The sequence below is a fragment of the Arvicola amphibius genome, chromosome 12 (genome assembly GCF_903992535.2).
Source record: "Arvicola amphibius chromosome 12, mArvAmp1.2, whole genome shotgun sequence".
Classification (NCBI taxonomy): domain Eukaryota; kingdom Metazoa; phylum Chordata; class Mammalia; order Rodentia; family Cricetidae; genus Arvicola; species Arvicola amphibius.
Genome location: NC_052058.2, coordinates 145,412,439 through 145,436,689, shown reverse-complemented (window position 1 = coordinate 145,436,689; position 24,251 = coordinate 145,412,439). Strand labels below are relative to the sequence as shown.

Genomic DNA, 24,251 nt, shown 5'->3' with positions numbered 1-24,251 from the left:
AATAAATGGCACATCAAGTCATATGTTAGGGAACGTGCTGATCATAAAATCGCTGCTCTTGTCTCTGTGACCTGAAGGTAGGGCTGGTTGCTTAGGGGGGAAAACCTGAGGATGTGGCTGCTTGCCTAAGAGTGAAGGACGTGCACAGTCTTTGCCAATCTTGTTAATCACGTCATCTTTGCTTCACCACTCCCTTTTCTTTGAAGATGAAAAAAAAAAATCTCAAGTCAGAAAGAGCAAATCCTAAGGTTTTAATGATCAGAGCGAGAGCATGTCTTAGCCTGTATCAGAAACAAACCAACTAGCTACGAGGACTCCGCACTGCGGAGCAGAAAGCTACGTCTCTCCAGCAAACCCAAAGGTTTCATCATCTGCCAATCGCAGGCTGGGACTTCTCGGCCGAAACGCCCACGGGGAATGATTGACACTAGGTCAATCCTATTGTCGCTAAGAAGGTGGAAGAGGTGGGATCTGAATCGACCAATAGTGTGCAGTAAGATGTTGTCGAGCAGGGAGGAAGGGACCAACCAGAGTTTGTGAGGCCGCTCCGGGAAGCGATGGCAGGAAGCCGACCCAGCCAATGGCCGCGGCAGGCTGGTGGCGGCGCGCGTGCGCACTGGGGGTCCCGGGGCTGCAGGCGGGAGGTTGGGGGAGGGGAGCGAGCTGGAACGCGGCGGAGCTCCTGCCGCCGCCGCAGCCACCGCCGCAGCGAAGAGGCCATGTTGTGTGGTGTGTGGGGCGGGTGGGGGGGAGGAGGAGGAGGGAGCAAAGCCGAGCGAGGAGACGGGAGAGACACCACACACGGCACAAGATGGCCGGAGAGGCAGCAGCAACCCGAGCTGTCAGGCGGCCCGCCGCGGCCCACGGGCTCGCTGCATCGCTGGGAGCGGCGTCCGGCCCTCCCGGAGGGCTCCGGGGGAGCGAGGAGGCCGCCGCCGAATCGAGGTGGCCGCGCGCGGGTGCGTGAGCCCGCGGCAGAGGTGCCCGGGAAGGCCGGGCCCGCGACGCCCGTGGCTCCGCTGCGGCAGCCGCGGGTGCGCGGCCGGGAGGCGGCCGGCGCCGTGGGCGGGAGGCTGTGGCGGGCAAGCAGTCGCGGAGACGCGAGGAAGAGCGAGCCGAAGGCGCTGGCGGCCGCGCTTCGACCCGGTGAGTTGCTCCCCCGCTCCCTTTATTGTCCTTTGTCCTTGGGAGGAAAAGCACGACGTCCTTGAGGGCGGGCGGGAGGGGCGGCAGGGTGCTTGCCGGTTCTCCACTCGCAGCGCCGGGTGCTGCCGCCGAGAGCCGAAGCCACCCGGGCAGTGGGTCGGACCCCCGCGTTCCCTCTGCACAGCCTGCCGGGCGCCGGGCTGTCCTCCGAGGCTGCGGGGAGAGGGCGGCGGCCGCGCCACGGAGCCCCTGCCTGCTCGGGTGAGTTATTTTTCTACTTAGCGTGAAACAACAACAAGCCTCCGGAGACGATCTCTTAATCTCTTCCCGGTGAGGTGGGAACCCATCTTCAGGGTCGGATTTAAAAGAACAATGGAATGTCTCACTTCGCTTAAACCATAATAAAACTTGTCCTTTTCCCCCATCTCCCTGTTGGGTGTTGGCTTTTAACTCTTTCCAAGCTGTTTTTGAGAAGGACTGTTTTCTAGATGCAAAGGTATCTTACTGCTCGTTAAACGTCTGTGACGTTTGTTGTCTTTTAGAAAAGGCAAGTTACAGGAGTGCTTCTTGTATTTCAAACATGACGACGGCAACAAGGCAGTTTAATGGAAGTAGATTTGGTAATTTCGGTACTAGGTGATGACGTTTGATGAATGCATCTTATTTTTACCGAGTGCTTTTGCCAAGACCATTTGGCATCCTGATATTTGAGCCGAACTAAACTGTTGGGTACTTTTTTTAAGTGAGTGGAAAGAGTCCTAATGGGTAATTTCTCACACCTGAGTGTTAAAACGTTCTTGAGTCAGTTGCTACCCTTTAAAAGTTAAAATTCATCTTGTTATTTAAAAAGACAGAATTATATAGTATTTCAAATAGTAATCGAAAAAGTTTTATAAAGAAATATTTTAATAGAACAGTTGTTCCGGAAGTTACTTTCCATAGTGTAAATAGTGAAGTAGGACTGCCCGTGATGGGCGATGAAGAGGGGCCATATTTGTTGCATTTGTTGCAAGTATAAAGTCGAGATGTGCTTAAAAACGGAACGGGATTAAAAAAACAGTCCAACGAAAACCGCAGTTTTCTGCATACTCATTTAAAAATACTTGAGGTAATTCAAGTTTAATTGTTAGAAGCAGCTAGGAATGTACAGACCTTTGTGTATTTTTGAATTTGTCTTTTATTCTGCGGAACCCTTGTGCTATAAAGGTGAAGAATTGAGTAAAGACAATGTTGGGGAGACTTACGTAGTCCATCGAAAATCAAAGATACAGGTTGACTGGACCATGTTTCATAGGGTATTTCCAGTAAAAAACAATTGGAATACCTTCTATAGGTTAGTGCATGGTATATGAGTTGCGCACACCCTGCTTTCACAGAATTGAAGTGCTAATTTTGTTTTTTCAAATGAACGCTTTGAAATGTTTTATCACTGAAAGTTTTAAAGAGATTGGGAATTAGTAGGTCTTCAGAATCCTTTTTGACTAGGAAAATGTAAAAGTAACTACTAGCAGTTTAAGGTCTTAGGATCTTTCATGATAAGTTGGGTAGGAAAAGACAAAATATTCTGGACCCTCGTTTGAAATTGAATGAAGGTCATAGATACCACAAGTTTTAGAGCTGCTTAAAAGACAAAACTAATATCCCATTTGGTGAGATCAAATAGCTTGTAGTTTAAATTTTAAAGTAACCAGTGGCCATTTTAAGTTCACTAATTTCTCCTGGAGGAGTTGATTTTTGATGCTCTTAACTGTAAGAGGTATTTGTAGATGGTAAAGGGAAATTTAAGATGATGGCATTTTCTGAAATTGCCAACTTTTTCTATGCTTTTGGTTATTGATTTTTAAGAAGGGAAAAGGAAAGCAAATTGGTATTCATTTGAATTTTTGTATTTCTTATGGATTGCAATGTTTTAATGTCTAGTATTTCTCAGTACAGTGACAAATGAGGAAAACAAAGACTGATAGACATTACAGAGAGGACTGACTACAGCCGGAATGTGCAGGCCCTGTCTCCCCCTCTTGTCCCCATCTCCCCTGGATCTTGTCTTCGGAGTGTTCTCCTCCTCTCAGCACACCGTGTCTGTAAAAATCAAAACACTTAAATTATTTTTCTTATTTTTTTTAAAGGTAATTTACCAGATTATAATTAGTGTGGTTGCTGATGATTCTGAATAAATACAACTTTTTTCCCCCAGGTAAGATTGGTAAATATGTTGGCTTAACATTAATTTGCTAGGTTTTTGTTTTTCCTTTTGAATAACTGTATTTCTAACGTTCAATTAATATTTATTGTTTTAAAAGTGATTGTAAATGAATATATATCTGAAATTTAAAAAACCTTCAAGAACCCCTTTTACTAAGTGGTTAAGAGAGTATTTGTATAGCCATTGTAATGTAATGTACCTTTGAATAGCTTAAAATAATACTGCCTGTCTTTTAAGACTTTGTTTAATTTTGCTAACAAGCTTTTGCACCCAGACGTGGACCAAAAATGTTTTCTCCCTTCACCTCTTTAAGATACCATGCAAATGATTTTTAACATTTTAAGTATTTAAGAAAATTTAAGAAAGTTGAATAGCTTGCCATTTAGGCTAAGCTTTTCAATCAGTATTTACGTTTGATCTAAGCATAAGCATCGATAGTAGTTTTTTGTTCTGTTTAAAGTTTTCACATTTCTGTTTGTTACTGACTTCGTCAGGAAGTTGTTTAGAATATGATTTGTTTTCCTCAGAAGGTGTGCCATTTTGAAGATGGAGACAATAAAGATTTATCTTTAAAAATAAAGGAGAGTCCCTGGGAAATTCTGTATTTTATATCTCAAGTAAGTTTTTTTAATCTTCATTTGAATATTTTCTAACATTTGGGTAGAAAAATATCACTACAGTTGTCAATGAGACAAACGGACTGCTTATATAAAAATGACAAAACATTTTTACCCTAAGCTAAAATACTTTGTGTTAACTATTAAAACAGTTGATACTATAATTTATATGAATGCATGCAATTATATCCAGTAGTAAGACATTTATTTGGTCTTCCCAATAAAATGGTGCTTGCCTTTGCGTGGGTTAAATCTCCGAGTTAAACCAGTGCTGTTCTTGCAGTCTGAAAGATAGACTGTTTAGCACCTTCTCCGCCCATCATGCAGCACCTGCCTAAAATTTCATAATTATTATTTCTCTTGCTTCCTGAAAGAACTGTATTTCAAAAGCTAAAGACAAACTCTGATGTCTTTGTTATTTTATGGTTAAATTATTCATTATTACTAGCTTGTTCTTTCAACAAGTACAAAAATAAACTGATTTTCCAGCAAACTAAGCGCTGTCCTCCATCATGAATCTTGGTAATTGTTTTTGAACCGAAAGAGAAATAATTTCAAGCACAAAAGGTTTTGGGTTTAGCATACTATGAGCCAAACTGTGTTTATATTTTAATAGGTGAATATTAAGGTGAATGAAGAAAATTTACTACTACTATACATAAGGAATCTGTTCATGCGAGCTTGAATCCAGAAATAATGTTCAATTATTTAAGTAAATGCCAGAGAAAATATGTGATACTTTGGAAAAAAAATTAAGCAATGAATTAATTAAAATGGATTGCACATTTACTTATCTTGGAAATCTATAGAAAATTACGTATTTCTTATGGATTGCATTGTGTTACTTGGTTTTGATTCAAATAGGTAATAAGGTTAATAGACTTATTTTTATTGTCTTTGTGTTAGCTTAATTAGGTATTTTTGCATTTTTTTGACGTTTGTATTGTATACAAAAGAAAATAATAGGCTTAAAATCTATAATCTTTCAAGGATAAGACTATACACAAAGGTATCTTTAATCTTATACCGTAACAGATGTTAAGATTAGGATTTTCTCATTGCAGCTGATAGAATGTGTAGTTGGCATTTGTTGAATATTGCTATAGAATTTGAGAATAAGGTGTTTTGTATGATGCTGTTAGAAGTTAAGCTAAATAGGCCATGTGTTTATAATTGCCTTCTTTGAGCTATAATTTTAACAGAAAAAGTAAATAGCTGAAGGTTAGAAATTTTAAATGAAATTTTGAGCTTTTTTCACTTTAATAAGTGATGTAATAATTGCTAAATTAATTCCTAGCCTTTTTTTTTTTTTTTTTTTGGTTTTTCGAGACAGGGTTTCCCTGTAGTTTCTAGAGCCTGTCCTGGAACTAGCTCTTGTAGACCAGGCTGGCCTCGAACTCAGAATTCCTAGCCTTTTGAGGCAACTTTTATAGCCAAGATAAATAAATTACATTTTATGAAGAACCATGTATTATCTTCATGATACTGCTTATATTCAGTGTGTGAATTACTCAAGCTAATTTAATGGAAAAGTTTACTGGCACATGAGGGTAGTTGTCAGAATCTTATGTAGATGGGATTATTTGACCTACAAAGGTATATGTAATAATTTTATTATATCATCAAGGTAAGTTTTTTTTTTGGTCAAGTATTTTCTGCTTAAAAACTATAGTGATAAATACTTAATCTTAGTGCTTTGGACAAATTCCTTATTTTTTAATAAAAATATCCTTATCTAATTGTGTTATGTTGGAATACATTTAATGTTTCCATAACGTAGAGGATTAATATAGCAAAAAATTAAAAATAAGCTGTGTTGCGGCTAATCACATGTGATTTTTGGATCATGACACTGACATTTATAGTTTTGAATATGTGACATAGGTGATTATAATGTAAGTTTTCTTTTGGTTTTCCCATCGCTTTTTGACTATTTAAAAATCTGTTTCATTTGTCCTTTGACATTTTACTGTTGAATCAGATGTATGTGATGATCGAGCAATCAGGATGCTTCTTCACCTATAATGTAAATAGGGTATATAATCTCGATTTTTATTCTGAAGTCTTGAATCTTTTAATTTGTGTGAAGGGTTTAGAGTGTACAGCTTTCATCGCTTTGCTCTTTAATTGCGTGATTAAAATAATTCTGAGGGACTATTTGGCTGTGGACTGTATTTTTTTTAACCCCATTGCTTATTGGGAGTTATGTCTGTTGTAACACTACTAGAATAATAAAACATAGGACAATTGCCTATATAGTTTTGATGTATTCCCAAATATTTACAATGTTAGTACAGATACCAGAAAAGTAATTAAGTATGAAATTGAGTCTGACGATATAGCTCAGGTGGTAGAGGGTTTTGTTAACGTGCACAGAGCCTTGGGTCCAATCTCTGGTATTGTAGAAAGCTGCTTGGTGGTGTACATCTCTATTTCTAGCCCCTGGAAAGTGGAGGCAAGGAACTCAGAGGTTCAAGGTCATCAGACTCAAAAATACATTCTCTGTAAGCAGTGAAGATTTAGATTTCTGCTATAAAAGCATTTAAATTTTGTTCTGTAGTAAACATATTCAAAGGTGACTGTTCTCGTGTTTAGTTGACCTTGATTATAAACAAGATTTTTAGTTTTTATGCCTTCCATGTTTTAATTTCTTTTCATAGAAAGATTTCTGCATTTCAAAGGTAAATGACCTCAGTTCACAGATTTTTTCCCCCTTCTAGGTTTAATGCAAAATTTATTTTCAAAGGCTATTTTTGCTATAATTAACATATTTTCAAAATTTTTTGTTTCTGCATTTTTGTTTTCATTTGTTAATGTGGACTTGTATGTGGCAGAAAAACATGGTCACTGAGCTGTCTCCAGCCTTTTACTTAAAAAAATTGCGTTTATGTACTTGTATGAACATGGAGGTCAGGACAGCCTTTAGGAATTGTCTTTTCCATGAAGATTGTTAGGCTTGGACATCAAACTACAGTTAAGCTCTGAGCCATCTTAGTGGCATACTTTTGGCTTTTTGAAACAGGATCTTACTGTGTAGCATAGGATGTTCTTGAGTTTAAGGTAGTAGTTCTACTTTAGCATTGAAAGTGCTGGCTTTACAGGTGCCGGGCGTCATGTCTTATACCCTAAATTTAATATTACAACAAATCTTTTGTGATAAGCGGCCTGATTGTTCTCTCTCCCTCCCCCCCCCCCCTCCCTCCCTCCCTCCCTCCCTCCCTCCCTCCCTCCCCTCCCTCCCTCCCTCCCTCCTTCCAGCAATCCATCCAGCACATGCTTCTCTATGTAATAGCTCTGACTCTCCTGGAACTCGCTTTGCAGACCATGCTGGCCGTGAATTTACAGAGATCTGCCTGCTTCTGCTTTTGTGGGTGGGGGGGTGGTGAACTGGTTTTTTAAAAAGGCATTTCTTGTTAGGATTTATACATTATTTAGTAAAGCTCTAGAGGTCTGTGCTTCAGAAGACATGTTTACCTTAAATTTATTTTAATATTTGTGTATGTGTTTGCAGATTTGAATTTGAAGGTCAAAGGACAACTTGAGGAATAGGCTTTCACCTTGTGGGTTGCAGGAAATAAATTCAGGGTTTCTTTAGATTTAAAACCTTTTATGAGAATGAGTGTTTTGCTTGCATGTATGTATTTGTACTGTGTGTGTGCCTGGTACACTTGGAGGTTATAAGAGGTTATTGGATTCTCTTCAAACTGGAGTTAAAGATGGTTGTGAGCCATCATTTGGGGTACTGGGAACCAAATCCTTGTTTTACCCAAGAGCAACAAGTACCTTAACTTCTGAGTCTTCTCTTTAACCACAAGATTTAAATGGTTAATGTGTACCAGTAATCATAATCCTTTCACTTCAGATTACCAAGGTGGTTTTAAAATACATACTTTGTGTATGTATTAGAAATAGTTTTAGTCTGGAGTTAAGAGATTACAGGTGTCAACCATCATGCCTGCGTTTCTGATTTTTGTTTTAAACCACCCCCCCCCCCCTTTGGTTTTTCAAGCCACAGTTTCTCTGTAGCTTTGGAGCCTGTCCTGGAACTAGCTCTTTTAGACCAGGCTGGACTCGAACTCACAGAGATCTACCTGCTTCTGCCTCCCGAGTGCTGGGATTAAAGGCGTGCGCCACCACTGCCCAGCTTAAAGCAGTTTTCTTAAGAAATTCTAATGCTTTTATTTTATTTTTTATTTTGGGACTGATCAGGCTGGAGAAAATGCTTGGATTTCCACAGTACTTCTGTGCCTTGCAAATGTCTCGCTATCCTATCTTTGTTAACATTTTCTCAAAGTTCAGAGTTCTTAGATTTTAATCTTAGAGTTTAAAAATTCAAGGGATTAAAGAAGCAACAAAGTTGTTCTTGACCTTTACTGTCAAAGGGCCAGCATTATATGCTTATTTATATTCCCTAAAGTTTATTTTTAGATCACAAAGTACATTTTAAAATCTGAGACAGAAAATCAGACTGCTCTTCTACTTAAACTGAACTGAACTTTTCATCCCATCTTGAAGGGTGATAAAATACTATTCCATATTTTCTCAACTTTGAGAAAGGAGAACCTGTGCTAGATTTCATCAGTGTTAATAATTCCACTCTGCTGTAAAGTGAGATCAAAAACCTTTTGGTGGTTCAGAACCTAAAAATTTCTTGGATTGGTATGGTGACTTAGTAAAAATCATATTACTAGACCACTGTGATGAAGTTCTCTTACAAGTGCTAGAAACACTTTCTTTTTATCCAATATTTCTTAAACATTTCCTACCTCGTTAAAGGACCCTACATCAGATTATTGTTTACTTTTAATGATACTACTTTGAACCAAGGAATTCATATACTAGGGAAGCCTTTTTTCTCTCACTGGCTGGCATCCCTTGCCCTGAGTCAATTTAGTTTCCTGTATGTTAAGGTTGACTTAATTCACAAAAATCTTCCTATTAAGGTCAGTCTACACTAGAGGTTTAAAAATTTGAAGACCATTGTTTTGCTTTGCTTTCTTATGAAGATATTTTAGTACCTACTTTAATAGTAGCTTCTAAACAGATCCTTGCTATATTTCTTGTTTATGCTATACAAATATGAATTTAGATTTGATACATAAACAGGGAGGGCACTTGCAAACAATTCCTAAGAAGTTAGTTTGATAGCATAATTCTTAAACATTAAGTCTTTCTTTTATCTTAAATTGCTTCAGTTTGATATTAAGGTTTTAAAAATGTTTTGTGTGTTTGTAGATCAGAGAAAACCAGTGTGAGTTCTCTTTTTTCCATATGAGTTCCTGTCGTCCTCCTAGTCAGCAAATATTTCTATCTGGTGACACATCTCACTGTGTCATTTTGGTGGAGATAATAGTCTCCTGTATATAACCTAAGTTGACATAAAACACTCTCGGTTCAACCCCCTGAGTGCTGGCATGACCTTAACTTTCAGTTTTTTTGTTTGTCTTTATATTTTTGTTTCAACTTCAGGGTTTCCATGTTAAGTGCTATACCACTTAGACTTAATAGGTTTTCTCCTTCCCATAAAAGTTTCTCTACCAACTCATTATGCCAGATGGACCCAAGTAGGAAATGTATAACAAGAAGTATAGTGAGTAAAGCAGCTCTCAGGCAGGTTCACTGGCCTCTGTGACCTAGGCCTGAGAAGTCATGCTCCCAAACTAAAGCAAGGAGATCTTACAGATTGTAGGCAAGGGATGATGACATGTCCACCACACAAGCTGAGTTTGTGCCTATTGTGGTCAAAGGTTAAGTGCTTAGGCAGGGACTTGACTTGCTGGCAACTTCAGGGGAGGAAGCTGTAATAGCCGCTAAGAATGCTGAACTGGGCTTTTTGGCGCCTTTTCCTTGTCAGGAGACTCTGGGCAGCGGGGGTTTGGATTGGGTTGGTCGAGCATAGATGCTCTAATGGAACACCTATCTATTTCTTATTTTGTGATAATTGTAATCATAGAAAATTCAGGGCAAATGAAAAACCTGTCCTTATTTCAGAAAGTACTTGAGATGTAAGATATTCCTGTATTTTGTTATGAGGAACTTAAGTCAGTAACTAGTGAAAAGTCTTGATAAACCAACTGCATATGTAAAAATTAGTACTGCTGGTGGGAGGGCTGGTGGTGTAGCACACCTGTAATCCCAACACTTGGGAGACAGAGGCAGGTGGAGCTCAGTGAGTTGAAGGTCAGAGAAACTGTCTAGAAAAACCCAAAACAAAGAGTGTTAGTGTTGGAGAAATGGCTCAGCATTTAAATACCTCTTGGAGGGGATCTAGTGTGGTTCTCAGCACTCACACTGCTTGTAACTCTAGCTCCAGAATATCCAGTGCCCTCTTCTGGACTTGCACAGAGTGCACATTCCCACACATAGACAAAAAGTAATAAAATAAGTCTTAAGGAATTAGTGTTAGGCAAATAAATAGTATAGTTGATAGTAATTTGAAATGTCTATGATAACATTTAAAAATATTGATTATGGGGGTTGGAGAGATGGCTCATTGCTTGCTCTTCCAAAGGTCCTGAGTTCAATTCCCAGCAACCACATGGTGGCTCACAGCCATCTGTAATGGGGTCTGGTGCCCTCTTCTGGCCTACAGGCATACACACAGACAGAATATTGTATATATAATAAATAAATAAATATTTTAAAAATATTGATTATAATGTTGATTTTATTTTAGCACATGGTAGATATGAAGTGATATGGGATGATCTTGGAGATAGGTAGCAAAGGTCTCTTTAGAAGACTTGAAAGTTTATTAGATGGGAGATTAGTATGGATTAATTCTGTACTGTAATTTATTTTCTCTAGCTTCAGCCCTGGATATTCAATCAAATTCATGTAGGACCTCAATAATTACTCCTTTGGAGTTTTTGTACTGAGACTTAGGCTTATTTTAGTAACTGTTCTAGAAGTTTTGCACTTCCAAATCTAAGATCTTGTCACAATTTTCTGGTCTTCTGCTTGTATTATTCTGTTCATAAACTGTATTTCTTGGTCTGTAGGTTCCTTAGAAAGTACTGCAGTTGTGATACGTCATACATAGGATTTAATAAAATCTATTCTGTCTTTTGCAGGAATGTGGATCCCCAGATGGAGTGAAATAACCAATACCACAGACATTGTTGAAGCATTTAGTAAGTCTTAATCTACTTGTTGGATTTTATTTTTAATTTTAATTGTCACTAGATATTTTAAATGTCCCTTACTGATTTGGAATTGTAAGCTTTGTCAAAGCTGTAAACAGTGTAAGAAAATCCACATAGTGGTTAAATGTGAAATTTATTTCTAGAGACAATGACTCATTCACTTTATACTTGGTGGACTTGCAATTCTTTATGTACATCAGGCTAACCTGGAACTCAGATCTGCTTGCTTCTGCATCCTGAGTGCTGGGATTAAAGATGTGCCATCATGATGGGGTCAGGATATAAACTATTAAGACCAAGAAACCCTGGAACTTGTTTCCAACATCCTGGATTTGGGTGTTCCTTTGATTTTGGAAAGTTCCTCTCCCCACCCCCAAGTATACCTGGACTGTTCATTCTGTTCATTTAGATACTGTGGTTGCTTTTCTTTTACAGTTAGAGTTGAGAATACTTGTATTGAAATACAAGAGGATACTTGCACTGAAAATGCATAGCCTAGAATGTTTATAGTTTGATCTCTAAAGAAAAAGACTGTGGTCTTACAGTCTATGCTACTTTTATGATGTAGAACACAAAAGCCCTTTGGTTCTCTCTTTACAATAGAAATTAGTTTTAATTGATTTCTAGTTGTAATTGTTTATGATAAATTAACTGAATTTAAACTTCAAGACTAAAACTTTTGCCTTATTGACATAGAAATTGCTATTTGATGTAAGATGTGTTATAATTACCACTACTGTGAAGTAGGTTTTCTAATTCCAAACTTGTCAAGTAGTAGGAAAGAGTAAAACGAGAAGGGTGGTAAACCATTCTGAGTGAATTGCCCAAAGGATTTATTAATTGGCAACAAACTTTTAAGATAATTGTCTACTATTTGTTTCATAGGAGTAAAATCTACATTCTGAGTGATTTTTTTCCCCCCATTATTGCTACTTGAGATTGCAGTGGTTGTTAAGACCTACAAAACAAAGTTCTTGATTTTTCTGAAGGAGAGTGAATAGACCCCAAATTTGCCTAGTATACTATTTGCTAGTTTCCAGTGTGATCATACTTAGAGATTAGTTGCCTGGCACATGGTACCTACTCAGTAAATATTTGTTCATTTATTGGATTAGTGTAGCTTTTATTAAACATTATCAACTCGTACTTTGAGACTAATGAAAGGTGAAGTGAAATTATTAAAGTAAAACTTATTGATGTAAAATGTAGGTGTGGTTAAGAGCTAAAATTTTGGCAGAGTGAAAATTACAAGTAATATGTATAGCCCTCCCACCATACTCAGTATGTTTATCTTGGCTTCATAATTAGATTGTAAAGCCATAGAAAAGATGACTTTTGCTTTATTTGACCTCATCCTTTTATTAATGAAGACTGGCTAGTCTTTTTGAAATATTTTACTGCTAGTTTTTATATCTGTTATTTAAGATTCAGATTTGTTAATCTATTCTGATGAGGATTCAATCTTTTTTAAAATAAGAGAAAATAGATTGTACTTGTCAGGGCTTTCTTACATATATTAAAATTTAAAGACAAAGCAAAAGATGAAAAGTCATAAGTGCTGGGAATATTTTGCGTGATAGGAAAGATGAATTTTTGAACTAAATTAATATTTTCTTTGTTTTCCTCCTTTAGTTGTAAAACAAGCATTTAGCTTTTGAAAAAGTATAATTTCATTAATAGTAGCCTTATAGCCATTTATTAAAAATTAAGATCGTTAATTTTCTTTTTAAGTCTTTGCCCTCTGTATTTATTTTTGCTATTAAAACTGGTAAAGGTACGATGGGCGTGGTGACAGAAACCTGTAATCTTAGTACTTGGGAGAACTGGCATCAGATGTTCAAGGTCATTCTTTGTCTCAATCTGAGGCTACTACACTGGGTAGACTAAAAAAATATTAAAGCTAGTTGAAGTACAAGTATAGAACTGCTTTATTTTAGGAGAGCCCTATTACATGCCAGAGGAGTCAGGTTTGTGTAATTTATTTTTTATAGCTAATTTGCTGAATTTGAAGAAATCCATACTTGATTTTCTGTTAAGTTTATAAATGTCTCTAGTGGTTGGATTTCAGGAGATAACTTAATGATTACCTTGGTAACATAGAAACTTAGGTTTGCACAGGGAGTTTTAGAATAAACATATATATTCGGGAAGTACAAACTAGAAAATACCAATGTTAAGTTTGAATCTTACATAGGAAACAAAGGTTCTAGGTCTGAGTGAGCATAGAGTTCTAGATCAAAGGAGTGCTTGTTCAAAATATCTATATTAATTCACAAGTGGCTGTAGAATAAAGAATAGTTGGTCATCAATACCTATGCTATATTGAAATATTTTCCCCAAATACAATACTAAAGGCAAAACTGTCCTTAAATAATTGACGTCACGATCCTATGTGTTCTCAAAGATATCCTTACTGTTGGACTAGAAAATGTTCTGACTTTTTAGTTTGAGATTCTCATATGCTTTGATTACTGTAATGTAGTGGAATGATAGCCAGCCTGAGATCATCTCAGTTAATCTTCAGTAGTACCACAAGAGCTAGTCACTAGGATCTGGTGTTTTACACATGAGGAGCTGTGTTTTTTGTTAACTTCATGCTCTTAGGTGCTCTTGTTTGAGCCCTATTTTTCTGTCAAGTAAAACTTCCTTTGTTAGTATTTGAAACTTCATGAATGTAAGTAGATTACTTCTTAACCCTTCACAGACCTTTGATATTTTAAGAAATATGTTTGCTAATTAACAAAATTCTTGCTTTTGGCTTTGGGTCATGGGCTTTGCATGAGTCCGTATTGCTCATTGATTTACAATGTTAAAGTAGTCTGTTTTCTCTTATAGTAGTTTCAAATTTACTTTTTCATTATTTGGAGTCCATCACTTGATGACGTGACAGCTATGGGAGTGCAGGTTTTGAGTAGTTTCTGAGTGATAATGCCATCATTGACATTTGAGGCTACAGCCTACTACAGCCTCAGCGGTTTTCTTGCCTCATCCTCTGCTGAGTGCTGGGATTCACGTGGAAGCCACCATATCTGGCCTTTTTTTTTTTTTTTGTTTGTTTGTTGGTTTTTCGAGACAGGGCTTCTCTGTAGCTTTTTAGAGCCTGTCCTGGACCTAGCTCTTGTAGACCAGACTGGCCTCGAACTCACTGAGATCCACCTGCCTCTGCCTTCCAAGTGCTGGGATTAAAGGCGTGCGCCACCACTGCCCGGCTTTTTTTTTTTTTTTTTTAAAGGGTTTTTATAGCAGAAGATGACCTTTAATGTCTGTCCTTGATCTCCCAAATGCTGCAATTACAGGCGGGAGCTGCCACCATGTCCAGTTTTATGGGGTGTTGGGATTCTCTTGCCCAGGGGTTTGTATATGTCAGGCACACAACTCTTCTGAGCTATACTATGCTTTTTTTCCCCTTAAAAATTGTTTTAGAAATAAATTGTATTATCCAGTGGCAGAAAAATAGCACTGAATATTAATGTACAACATTGAATAACTTGCACTCTGTAGTAATACATTGTTAGCGTCATTTTGTCAAAGTTTATATCACAATTTCATATAGTGCCTGACCACGCATTTTAACACATAAGATAGAAGACAAGCTATGTTGTAATGAGCTGATATATAATCATTATTTCTTTATTTAAAAAATTATTTTTTGATGTGTATGGATTTTACTTGCATGCTTATCTGTGCACCACATGCAAGCCTGATCCCAGAGGAGGCCAGAAGAGGAAATATGTCCCCTGAGCCTGAAGTTACAGTAACAGGCTGCATATGGTACTGGGAATCAAACCTGGGCCCTGGAAGTGCAACAAGTGCTCTTAACCACTTAGCATCTTTCTAGTCCCTACAATTATTCTGTTTTTCATTTAGAGACTGGGTCTCACTGAGTGACTCTGAATTCCCCAAGTAGAGAGGTAGGCCTCAGACTCAGAGGTCCTTCTGCCCCTCTGGCTCCCAAGAACTAGAAGTAAAAAGGTATGTGCGACCATACCCAGACATTTCTTAATTTTAGGAAAAGTATAAGGCCAGTAGTATTTCATTGACTTGGGAACAGAAAAAAATATTTTCATTTTAAGGAAGGGTTTGAGAAAGTTTCAAAAATCTACTAGAGAAGAGTATCTTGATTTGGGGCTTGAGAGATGACTCAGTTTAAGAATATCTTGATTTGATGATACTGATGCTGTCATACTCCTTTAAAGAGTTATGTTTTTATTAGGGGACACTTCTATCTTTTGATTATCTAGTTTATTAAGTTTGTTTTATAATGTATGTATTAGAGAACATGGTTTTAGTTAGGGAGACAGCAAAATAGCCTAAACGCAAACACACTCTACAAATTGAGTTGGAAAGTTGTAGAACATACAGAGAAGACCAGGCAGGGACTGAAATGGTTTTGCTCGTTCAGAAGATGGCTCAACCTTTAAGTACCCAGCTACTACCTGCCTGTAATTCAAGGTGGAGATGGATCTTTAGAGGAAACTGACTAGCAAGATGATGAGCTTTGAGTTTGACTGAGAGATCCTGCTTGAACAAAATCAAGATGATTTCTCAACATCAGTATCAAACTCGGGCCTACACGTGCATGTAAATTACATCCGTGTAAATATATACCTTCTTAGAAAAACAGGCACACATACATAAAAACTGGGAAAAAATTATTTTTCAATTTTTTTGTGAATATGATGAATCCAGATTCTCATTCCTCCCTCTAGTCCAAATTATTTAAATAACAGATTAATTTTTCTAGAAGGAACATAAACTGTTTGACCATGAAAGTATATTTTAGTTGTTTATAATTCAAAAAGCAATAGCGTTTCTGTTGCAAATTCCAAGCAAGCCAAGCATATGTTTCTAAATTTTTTTGTTATTTTTTTCTTGTGGCTTCACATTTTCTGCATTCTCAGATATAAAGATGCTTTATAAACTATTAAGGTGCTTCTGTTTATGTAGGTCATGTGTGTTATCTAACAAAATTAACATCTGTAAGACTTGAAAAGTATGCCATGCAATCATCTATTGCTTTTCTTTTAAACTCTTAAGACTCTTTATAAGTAATTTTCTTTGAAGGAGCTTGGAAACTTTTGCATTGAACGGTAGAATCCACAGTGTTTGTAATTTAGCTTCCCACCATTTTTTAATTTTAATCTTTGGCTTTAGTTTTCACATATATAAGAATTTGACCTTTGATTGCAATTTTTAATGGATACAATATATTTGTTGACAGGAGAAGTTACAAAATGTGCATTCACTGATTCTGTTTCTGAGAGGTTAAGTTTTATCACAATAGTGAAGTAAAAGGATTTTACAGAATTAAAGATTTATTTATATATGATAGGATATCTTCAAGGTGGGTAGAATTTTGTTTTGAAGAAATAAGATGATATTCCAACAGAATTTTTTTCTTCTAATTTTTTTATGAAGCATCCAGTCAGCTTGAAGAGTTTGAAATGGACTACTGAGAAATCAAGATGGCATCCCACTATGGGGAATTGAGGAAAATGGATTAAAGCCTGAATGCTGTGATGTTATACAACCGACACAGGGTTCTTTTTATGTGGATTCCATGAAATGAACGATTCTTACCCAACACAAATGGACAGTGGGATTTCCTTTCTAAGGACTTCTTACATATTATGTGCATTTTAACATCTGGAGATGTTACATTTATTCAAATACTAGTTTGTATTCCTGGAATTTCTTACAATTTTGATCTGACTGATCTTATGGAATGTTAACTTCAATAAAATCTCTAAAACTTAAAGATTTCTTAGTTTGGCCCTTTTTTAAATTTATTTTTAAGTGGACGCTTTCATTAAATGTTCATTTCTCTTTATCATTTTGACCTTTATCGTTGCTTTTCATTAAAGTATATTGAATAAAGCTGGTAAAATGAAATGGCGTATTGAAGAATGTTTTGTTTGGTTGGGGTTTTTTATTTGCAAAGCTGTGTCAGTGTACCTGTGCTTAGTGGAATGACCTTTTGGTTAAAAAGCAATTTGGTTGGTGTTTTTTATTACAGGGTTTAAGTGAATTTCATTAAATTTGTTTGGGTCTTTTCAAAACATCTTACATTTTAAACAGTGGGTAATAGGAACCTTGAAAATGTTATGAGATTACAATGAATTTACAAAACAAAGTACTTGTTGCCTACAGCGACTGAGACCCAGTATCTCAATTCGTGTTGATGGAAGTGACTCCATTGACCTGTTTTTAAAGTATTATAAGTAAAACCCGGAATGCTCATCCTTAATATCTGAGTTACAACGATGTTTCTATTGTCTAATATTAGATGTGTAATTTGTAGGATCTTTAGGGTATACAGCAAAGGGTTTAATTTTTAACAGTATTGTAATGTACATATGAAAAATATCTTGTTTCCCTTCTTCTGTCCAGTTGGTGCTTTAAGTGAATCACACTGTGCTTTAGATTACCCCATGGTTGGAATCAAATGCCAGGTATTCATTTGCTGATCTTAGGTGATAACAGTTTCGGTAACTAATATAAAGGAATGATGGTGAACTTTTTTTTTGTTGACCATTGATTATGTTTTCTCAGTATAGAGCACAAAGAACAAAATAATCCATTGTTAATATAAAGTATCTTAGAATATACATCTATGGTTAATACACATCCAGTGTTTGTTGATGTGAAGTAGTTGGTTGGTCTTTGCTTAAATTGAAAAAACGAGTTGGATTTTGATTGGAATGTAAAAATATCTGTAGATTTGAAACTTGATTATGGATTTAACATTTATTTAGATATAAGTGCATTTGGTTGCAAACATAAAATGAATTACCACGTTGATGAGTGACATGGATTTGACCAGTTACAGGGCTTTGTAAAGGGGTGCTTTGAATTTTTAGGGCACGCATGTGGTTACTTGTCTGCATGGGAGAGAACATTTTGTTGCATTTGTAATTTGTTTCTGTAGACCTTTCCACCTTTAGGGAGTTTGTCTTTGAAAGTTTGATTGGCTTTTAGATGTGGTCTATTGTAAGTGACCTGTCATTGATGAAATATGAGTGTACCTAGAATTTGATTTTAAATATGAGTGAAGTATTGGCATATACTAGTTCTTTTGGTTTTGGAGTTGAGGTTGAGTTTTTGATTTTAAAGGTGACCATGGTTGGTGTATATTCTTGATTTTGTAGTTACTCATTTTGTAGTTACTCAGTTAAAGTAAATATGTAACAAGTATGAGAATTTTTTGATGTATGGTGCGTCCAAGGTTATATTATGGGTTAAAGAATTTTTGATGATTCTTGAGAGGGTTGTACTAAGTTTTGCTCTACTGCAACTGAACACTAGGGAGGCGCTCTTGAGTTGTAAAAAATTACCCCTTCCAGTTGGGGTGGAAAATTCCCCTTTAAACTTAGTCTTTAGATGGTTTTTAGGGACAATAAAGAAGGCAAGACTTCAGCTTAATTTATGGTATTGATGTTGCTTCTATTTGCAATCCATTTTACCCATGGGGGTGTTAATTTTTTAAAAGATTAGTACTTAAGCTGAGCTTTAGATTCTCAAAAATTATCCTTATTTCAAAATGGCTTGATAAACACCACTTCCTGTCCAGGGAGGAAGTTATTTTAGCTCAAGGACTGAATATTTAGCAGATCTTTAGACAAAAGGAACAAATTACATTTCTCTCTGGCTTAAAAAGGGTGCTTGAGCCAGAGGGGGGTTAAGAAGCCCTTCCCCCTCCCCCTTATGAAGTGGTCTGGAGGGGCAGGAGGTGTGGGGTTGGGGGTCTTAAGGCTCCCTTGGATGGAGGATCTAGTTTTTTTCTTGTCTTTTTTTTTGGTGGAGATGAAGGGGTGGGTCTATGGTACATCACCTGAGTTGTGGGGTAAATGTAGAGAGTGTCAATCAAAGGCAGAGCTCTCAGAGCTGGGAAGGAGGCTCTAGATGGCGGCTGTGCCTTAGAGAGAGCGCGCTTTGCTCCCTGCTTCGGTTCACTTTACGCAACTTTCCCTAACTTTCGGGCACCCTCAGGGGGCCCCCGCAGCCCCCTGCCTCTTCTAGTGAGTTACTGGGGTCGATCCGAACCTTTTTTTGGGAGAAAAGCAGCTTTTAGGAGCTTTCTTTTTTCGTGCCTTGTTGGAAGAAGCTGCCGTATTGAGAGCCCAGGTCGTTGTTTTTTCCAGCTTAGAAGCCATGGGCGCACCTCCATTTTTGTGCGCTCTCCTAATGAGGCTTTTTTTCCCCTTCCGGACCTGTTTTAGTATTAATACTGACTGCTTTATTTTGACAAGTCAACACATTTGGGGACTATTAATTTACTTTTTGTTTTTTAACGGAGGATTTTGCGTTTTTAAATTATTTTGGCTCGGATATTTTTCTACTACTAGATAGGGACTCTTGCTTTGGACATACTACATGGATCAGGGTAAGTCCATGATAATTAGTGATAATTTTAAGATTTTTATGTTGAAGTTGGCTTTATTTACTGTAAATAGGAGAAATTCCTGGATGACGCAATAAGATACAGAGATTGTTTATTTGTATCCAGTGTGTTACTTTGAGAAACTTTCCTTATTGATAGTGATGCTTCTACCGTTCAGTTTATCCCCTCCTTTTTTAAAAAGGAAAAATAGAAATATTTTTGTTTTTTTTTGGTGCTTACCCGTTGTTGCATTACATGAATATCGCTAACATCGTCAGGACTTTGTTCCTGATAATAAAAACCACCCATAGAAGCTGGGACCTTACCTTTCTTTCAACTTTGACAGTAAATACCTGGGCACAAGGACTTCAAAGCAAACACTGATTCCCCCTCCCCCTTAATATTTAAGAATTAAAAGATGATGAGAAATAAGGACAAAAGCCAAGAGGAGGACAGTTCGCTACACAGCAATGCATCGAGGTATGAGCTATCAACTTTCTTTTTCTTTTTTTTTTTTTTGTGGGGGGGAACCTCAGCTTACACTTGTTTACTTTGACAGACATGGATTGCTGTCTGTGTTATAAGGATTTTCTAACTTGGGTTGAGTTTTTTAAAGCGTGACCTTGAGATTGCTACATGCCACACCCTGATTTTTTGGTAGCAATTTATGAAAGTTGAGTTGTGACTTAAGGCCTCTTACAGCATTCAGAAGGTAAGGTACTTTGTACGGAGGGGCCTTCCTAGAAACTGTAGTTTTTCTGTCAGTAAATTTTAGTTTTAGGTTTTCGTGCTGCAGAAAAATGACCTTGTCTGTTTAGCCATTGCTGCATTGCACACCATTTTACATACAAGGCAGATTTTGTTCTTTGAAGACCTGGGATATTCAAACTTGTAACTGAGGGCCATAGAGGAGCCTTGTGGTAGTAAATTATAGTAAATAGACATTTGAGAAAGTTACATGAATGGGAAATGTATATTTAAAAGCAGAATCACAAATGGGACCCTTTGACTGATGCCTTTCGTTTATTATTTTGGTTGTTTCTTTTGATACACTTCCATTTCGAAATTTTTATGACTTAACCAAAACCTTCCTTATATTTCCTGAAATCATTAAATCTGTAACACGCAAAAATCCTGGAATGCTATTAATACTTAAGCTTTGTATTTGTTACATGACAATATAATTTTAGATTTTAGGTTTTAAGATGCTTCAAGGTTTATGTTGTGTATTCATGTTAAGACAGTGCTTTTAGGATGGTATTTTATCTTTACCTTTTAGTTTATGCTGCTTAAATTTATCCATTTATTTGACAGAGTCGTCTGGAATGTTTCTCTTCTGAAGCTTTATGTACTGTTTGTTCAAATAATGATTTGTCTCACATTCCTTGAAGTAGTTTATCAGCAACCGAAGTAATAAAACCTATAGATATTTTGTTGTATGACTATCTTTATCTTAATTTTAAAAGCTAATATGCATGCATTTCTGGATGTATTAAGAATTGTCATAATTTAAAATCATGAAACTAAACAGGATGTGATTGGTTATGTGTTATTTTCCCAATTTTGATTTTACTTTATAATTTTGGCATAAAATTATTTTCTAAATTAGCTTGTAAATTTGGAAAATTTGAATATGGTTATTACAAATGATGAATTTTGCATTCTACTTAAAGATATTTTGAGTCTTGATTTTAAAGATAATTTCCAAGTTCCTCTGCAAATTGAGTTGTTAGAATTTTGGATGTCTTTTTGAGTTGCCTGTGTAATTATTGGGCTATATATAGGACAAAAAGCTTCTAATGCAAAACTAGTTTTCTGGAAAGTAATAATTTGAAGCTATATAGGAAGCTCCAGATATATTTGAAAACTATGAAAGACCCAGTACTAAAGTTGTTACTCCCTTGAGTATAGATTTGCATATTCTCACCAGGGTTTTTGCTTTCTTATGCAGGTTTTTGGTTTCATTGATCAGACTGTGCTCTCTAACTCATAGCAAAGTGCTGTCTTTGAATACACTTTTACTTTTATCTGGAATATGACTTGGGCATTGTCATGCATTTATTTGATTTCTTTACTTAAAACAAGAAGCATATATTTAATGCTTTTAGCCAACTATACTTTAAATCACATCATATACTTTATGAATGTCCAAATACTCTAGAATTGTTGTAGGTGCTGTTACTCTTAAGTGATATACATTATTAATGTATGTACATAGTTATGACATCATTTCCTTTCAAGATTGTAAAGTTTAAAGGATGTTTGTATTGTTTTGGTACAGTAGACTGATACTTTCAGTGAGCTGAAATTGAATTTGTCTGTGTACCTAGTTCCTGTGTTATTAGTAGATTGCCTAAAGAGGCTAAATTTTTGAAGTACAGTGTTTAGGGAATATTACTAAAATCACTTTTGCACCCTAATACTGCAAGAAAGGAAAAGAATTGTTTTCAGGTCAAGTAAACTTTGGAATGAGAATCACTTGAGAAACAGGAATGAACACTACCTTTAAGTAAACTTTTTTTCTGCTTTGGAAACACGTGCTATAATACTTTTACTATTGATATCTTGTATTCTTTTGAAGTTAATGCTTAATTCTAAAGTACTTTGTATATGATTTGGAGTTTAAAAATATACTTTTTAGAATGTAATTTTAAACAATTCACATTTGTAAATTTCTATATAAAACAGTTTTAGTGATGGACATATAAAATATGCCACATACTTACCTAAGTTATATCCAGGAGTGAAACTAGGGGGAGAGAATGCACATGGAACCGTGTGCACACATTTCTGTGTTCTAGGCACGGCATTTATAAAACTCACAATTAAATGTCTATACAGAATCATCTGCCTTTGAGCCATAATTTGATATTCGGAGGTGTGGGTAAAATCTTAACGTTTGAAAGAGCCTCTTACAAGAGCCTTTTAGCCTTGTAAGGCTGGGGATGATTATAAAAGGCTTATACAGTCAGTGCTTGTGGACTGGACCAGGCAGTTTTCAGTGGCAGCCATTTTATGACTGATAATACTTAGAAAAATCGGATTTTTAAGAAGGCTGGAAACAAATGAATCGAAATCCTAAATATCAGAACATCACTTTCCCCATGTTCCCATTGGTACTCTGATGATGAAATAAAGGGGCAGCTCGGTAGTTGGCGTAGGGAGCAGCTCTCGGAGGCTCTGGCATCTTGGTGCACGTCCAGCTCAGTCACAAAATGGCTGTTCCTTTGTGCCGCAGCGCTGACAGACATACTGCATTGCACTGTGTACTCGCCAAACAGCAGGAAGTTGCCGTGCCGAGTTCAAAGGCCGGCCGGCGCTGGCGGCGGGTGCTGATTGGCTGCCTTCGCGCCTGGCAACAGCAGGGTCAACGGCGGCGCCGCGGGGCTGGCCCCGCCCTCTGACGTCTGCCGTGCTGGGCGGGAGAACGCGGTGACGCGTGGCCTCGTGCGCCGGTCGACTGCTTCCTGTTCGGGCCCGGGTAGTGGCGGGGGCGGGGCAGAGGAAGGGAATTTTGGTCGGGACTTTCCGGTGGGCGGCTTCTTTCCGGAACGATTTTGATCTTGCAGTCCTCAGGCCTGGCCTGTAGTTATCCCCACCGCGCCCTGCAGTGTTTTCCTGAGCCCATTCCTGGAATAGTTGTCCTCGTTTGGAGAAAAGACACTGACTCGTACATCTCCAATAGAAGTCCGCTAGGTTTTTTTTTTTATTTCCAGTTTTCGTGGTTTCTTTTCCTTTTTTTAATATTCCGGTGCGTTTTTTTCTGTCCCGTTTATTTCCTTGTTCATTGTAAAGAGATTAGTGAGTTTCATTTTGTTCCATTGATTGAAAACAGTTCATTGTGAGTGGAATGTTTTCAATTGAAAGGCCTTAACGGGTGCTTAAGGTCTGTGTCACACATGGCTCATAAACCAAGTGAAGAGCGCTTGAGCTTGTCCCCGTGCATTTTTACTTGGTACCAAACATTTTCTCAATTGACATTTGAGGAAGAAAAACTCAGGTCAGTATGTGTTTAGTGGTTTGTAAGAGTCTCAGTGGGTAGTTAAATGGAAAACGGCCTAGGTACTTTTAGTTGTGACTACAAGTGTCCGTGCATAAGAAATACATTACTTTATGGTGTCAGCAAACTACTAAAGTGTTTACTGGCGCTGGCTGAGATTCAAAACTTTGCTTAGTTAGCAGAATTGCTTCTTAAGGCCTTGAGAAAACGTCTTGGCCCTAGCCTACCTTTTTGGAAACCCCTTGTAAGAAATTTATTCTTAAAATAGTTTACGAACTGCTGCTTGAAATTAAATCCCAAGTAAGGAATTTAAAGTTGAAGGAAGAGCAGTTAGTACACTTCTGTATTGTTTCTTTACATATTCCAGTACATTTTAGGACTATTAAGTGTACTATTCTTAGGAAATACTAGTAACAATTCAGTAGAAACGTGGTGCTATAAAATAGGTATGGGCACGGGATGTGGAGGCACACTTTTCTCACTCAGCACTTAGGCGTTAGTAGCAGAAAACGGCTGATCTCTGATTTCAAGGCCAGTCTGATCTGTAAACCAGGACTGCTAGGGCTGTGTCCGGTGAATCTTCAAAAAGAAAAACGGAACCAACGGACTGTATGGGCTTCTTGAATGTTACTGGAAATGTTTTCGTGGGTGTTTGTAAAAAGCAACAGTTAGTTTCCTCAATAGGTTGTATAGGCTTCCCTTAATTATATTTGTTTAGATGGAATTCTTGGGAATATAAGAATACAAGAATCATGCAGAA

General features: G+C 37.3%; 1 protein-coding gene and 1 long non-coding RNA gene across 7 annotated transcripts in view; both read left to right on the top strand.

Moving 5' to 3' along the window:
- Positions 1-803: 803 nt before the first annotated feature.
- LOC119802607 lies at positions 804-16,866 on the top strand. 6 transcript variants are annotated; one of them, XR_005283479.2, is made up of 5 exons: positions 804-1,146; positions 3,273-3,340; positions 3,880-3,966; positions 11,040-11,099; positions 16,530-16,866. It is a non-coding gene; the product is annotated as an uncharacterized LOC119802607 (long non-coding RNA). The 6 variants fall into 6 exon arrangements; XR_005283478.2 differs by having other exon boundaries at positions 805-1,146; positions 3,877-3,966; XR_005283482.2 differs by lacking the exon at positions 804-1,146 and adding an exon at positions 1,244-1,407.
- A 2,108-nt stretch (positions 16,867-18,974) lies between these two features.
- Chd2 (chromodomain helicase DNA binding protein 2) overlaps positions 18,975-24,251 on the top strand; it is a 115,249-nt gene continuing 109,972 nt past the window's right edge. Inside the window, 2 exon segments of the mRNA XM_042054056.1 lie at positions 18,975-19,493; positions 19,838-19,971. Of these exon segments, the coding sequence (XP_041909990.1) occupies positions 19,910-19,971 (62 nt within the window). The 5' untranslated portion in view covers positions 18,975-19,493; positions 19,838-19,909.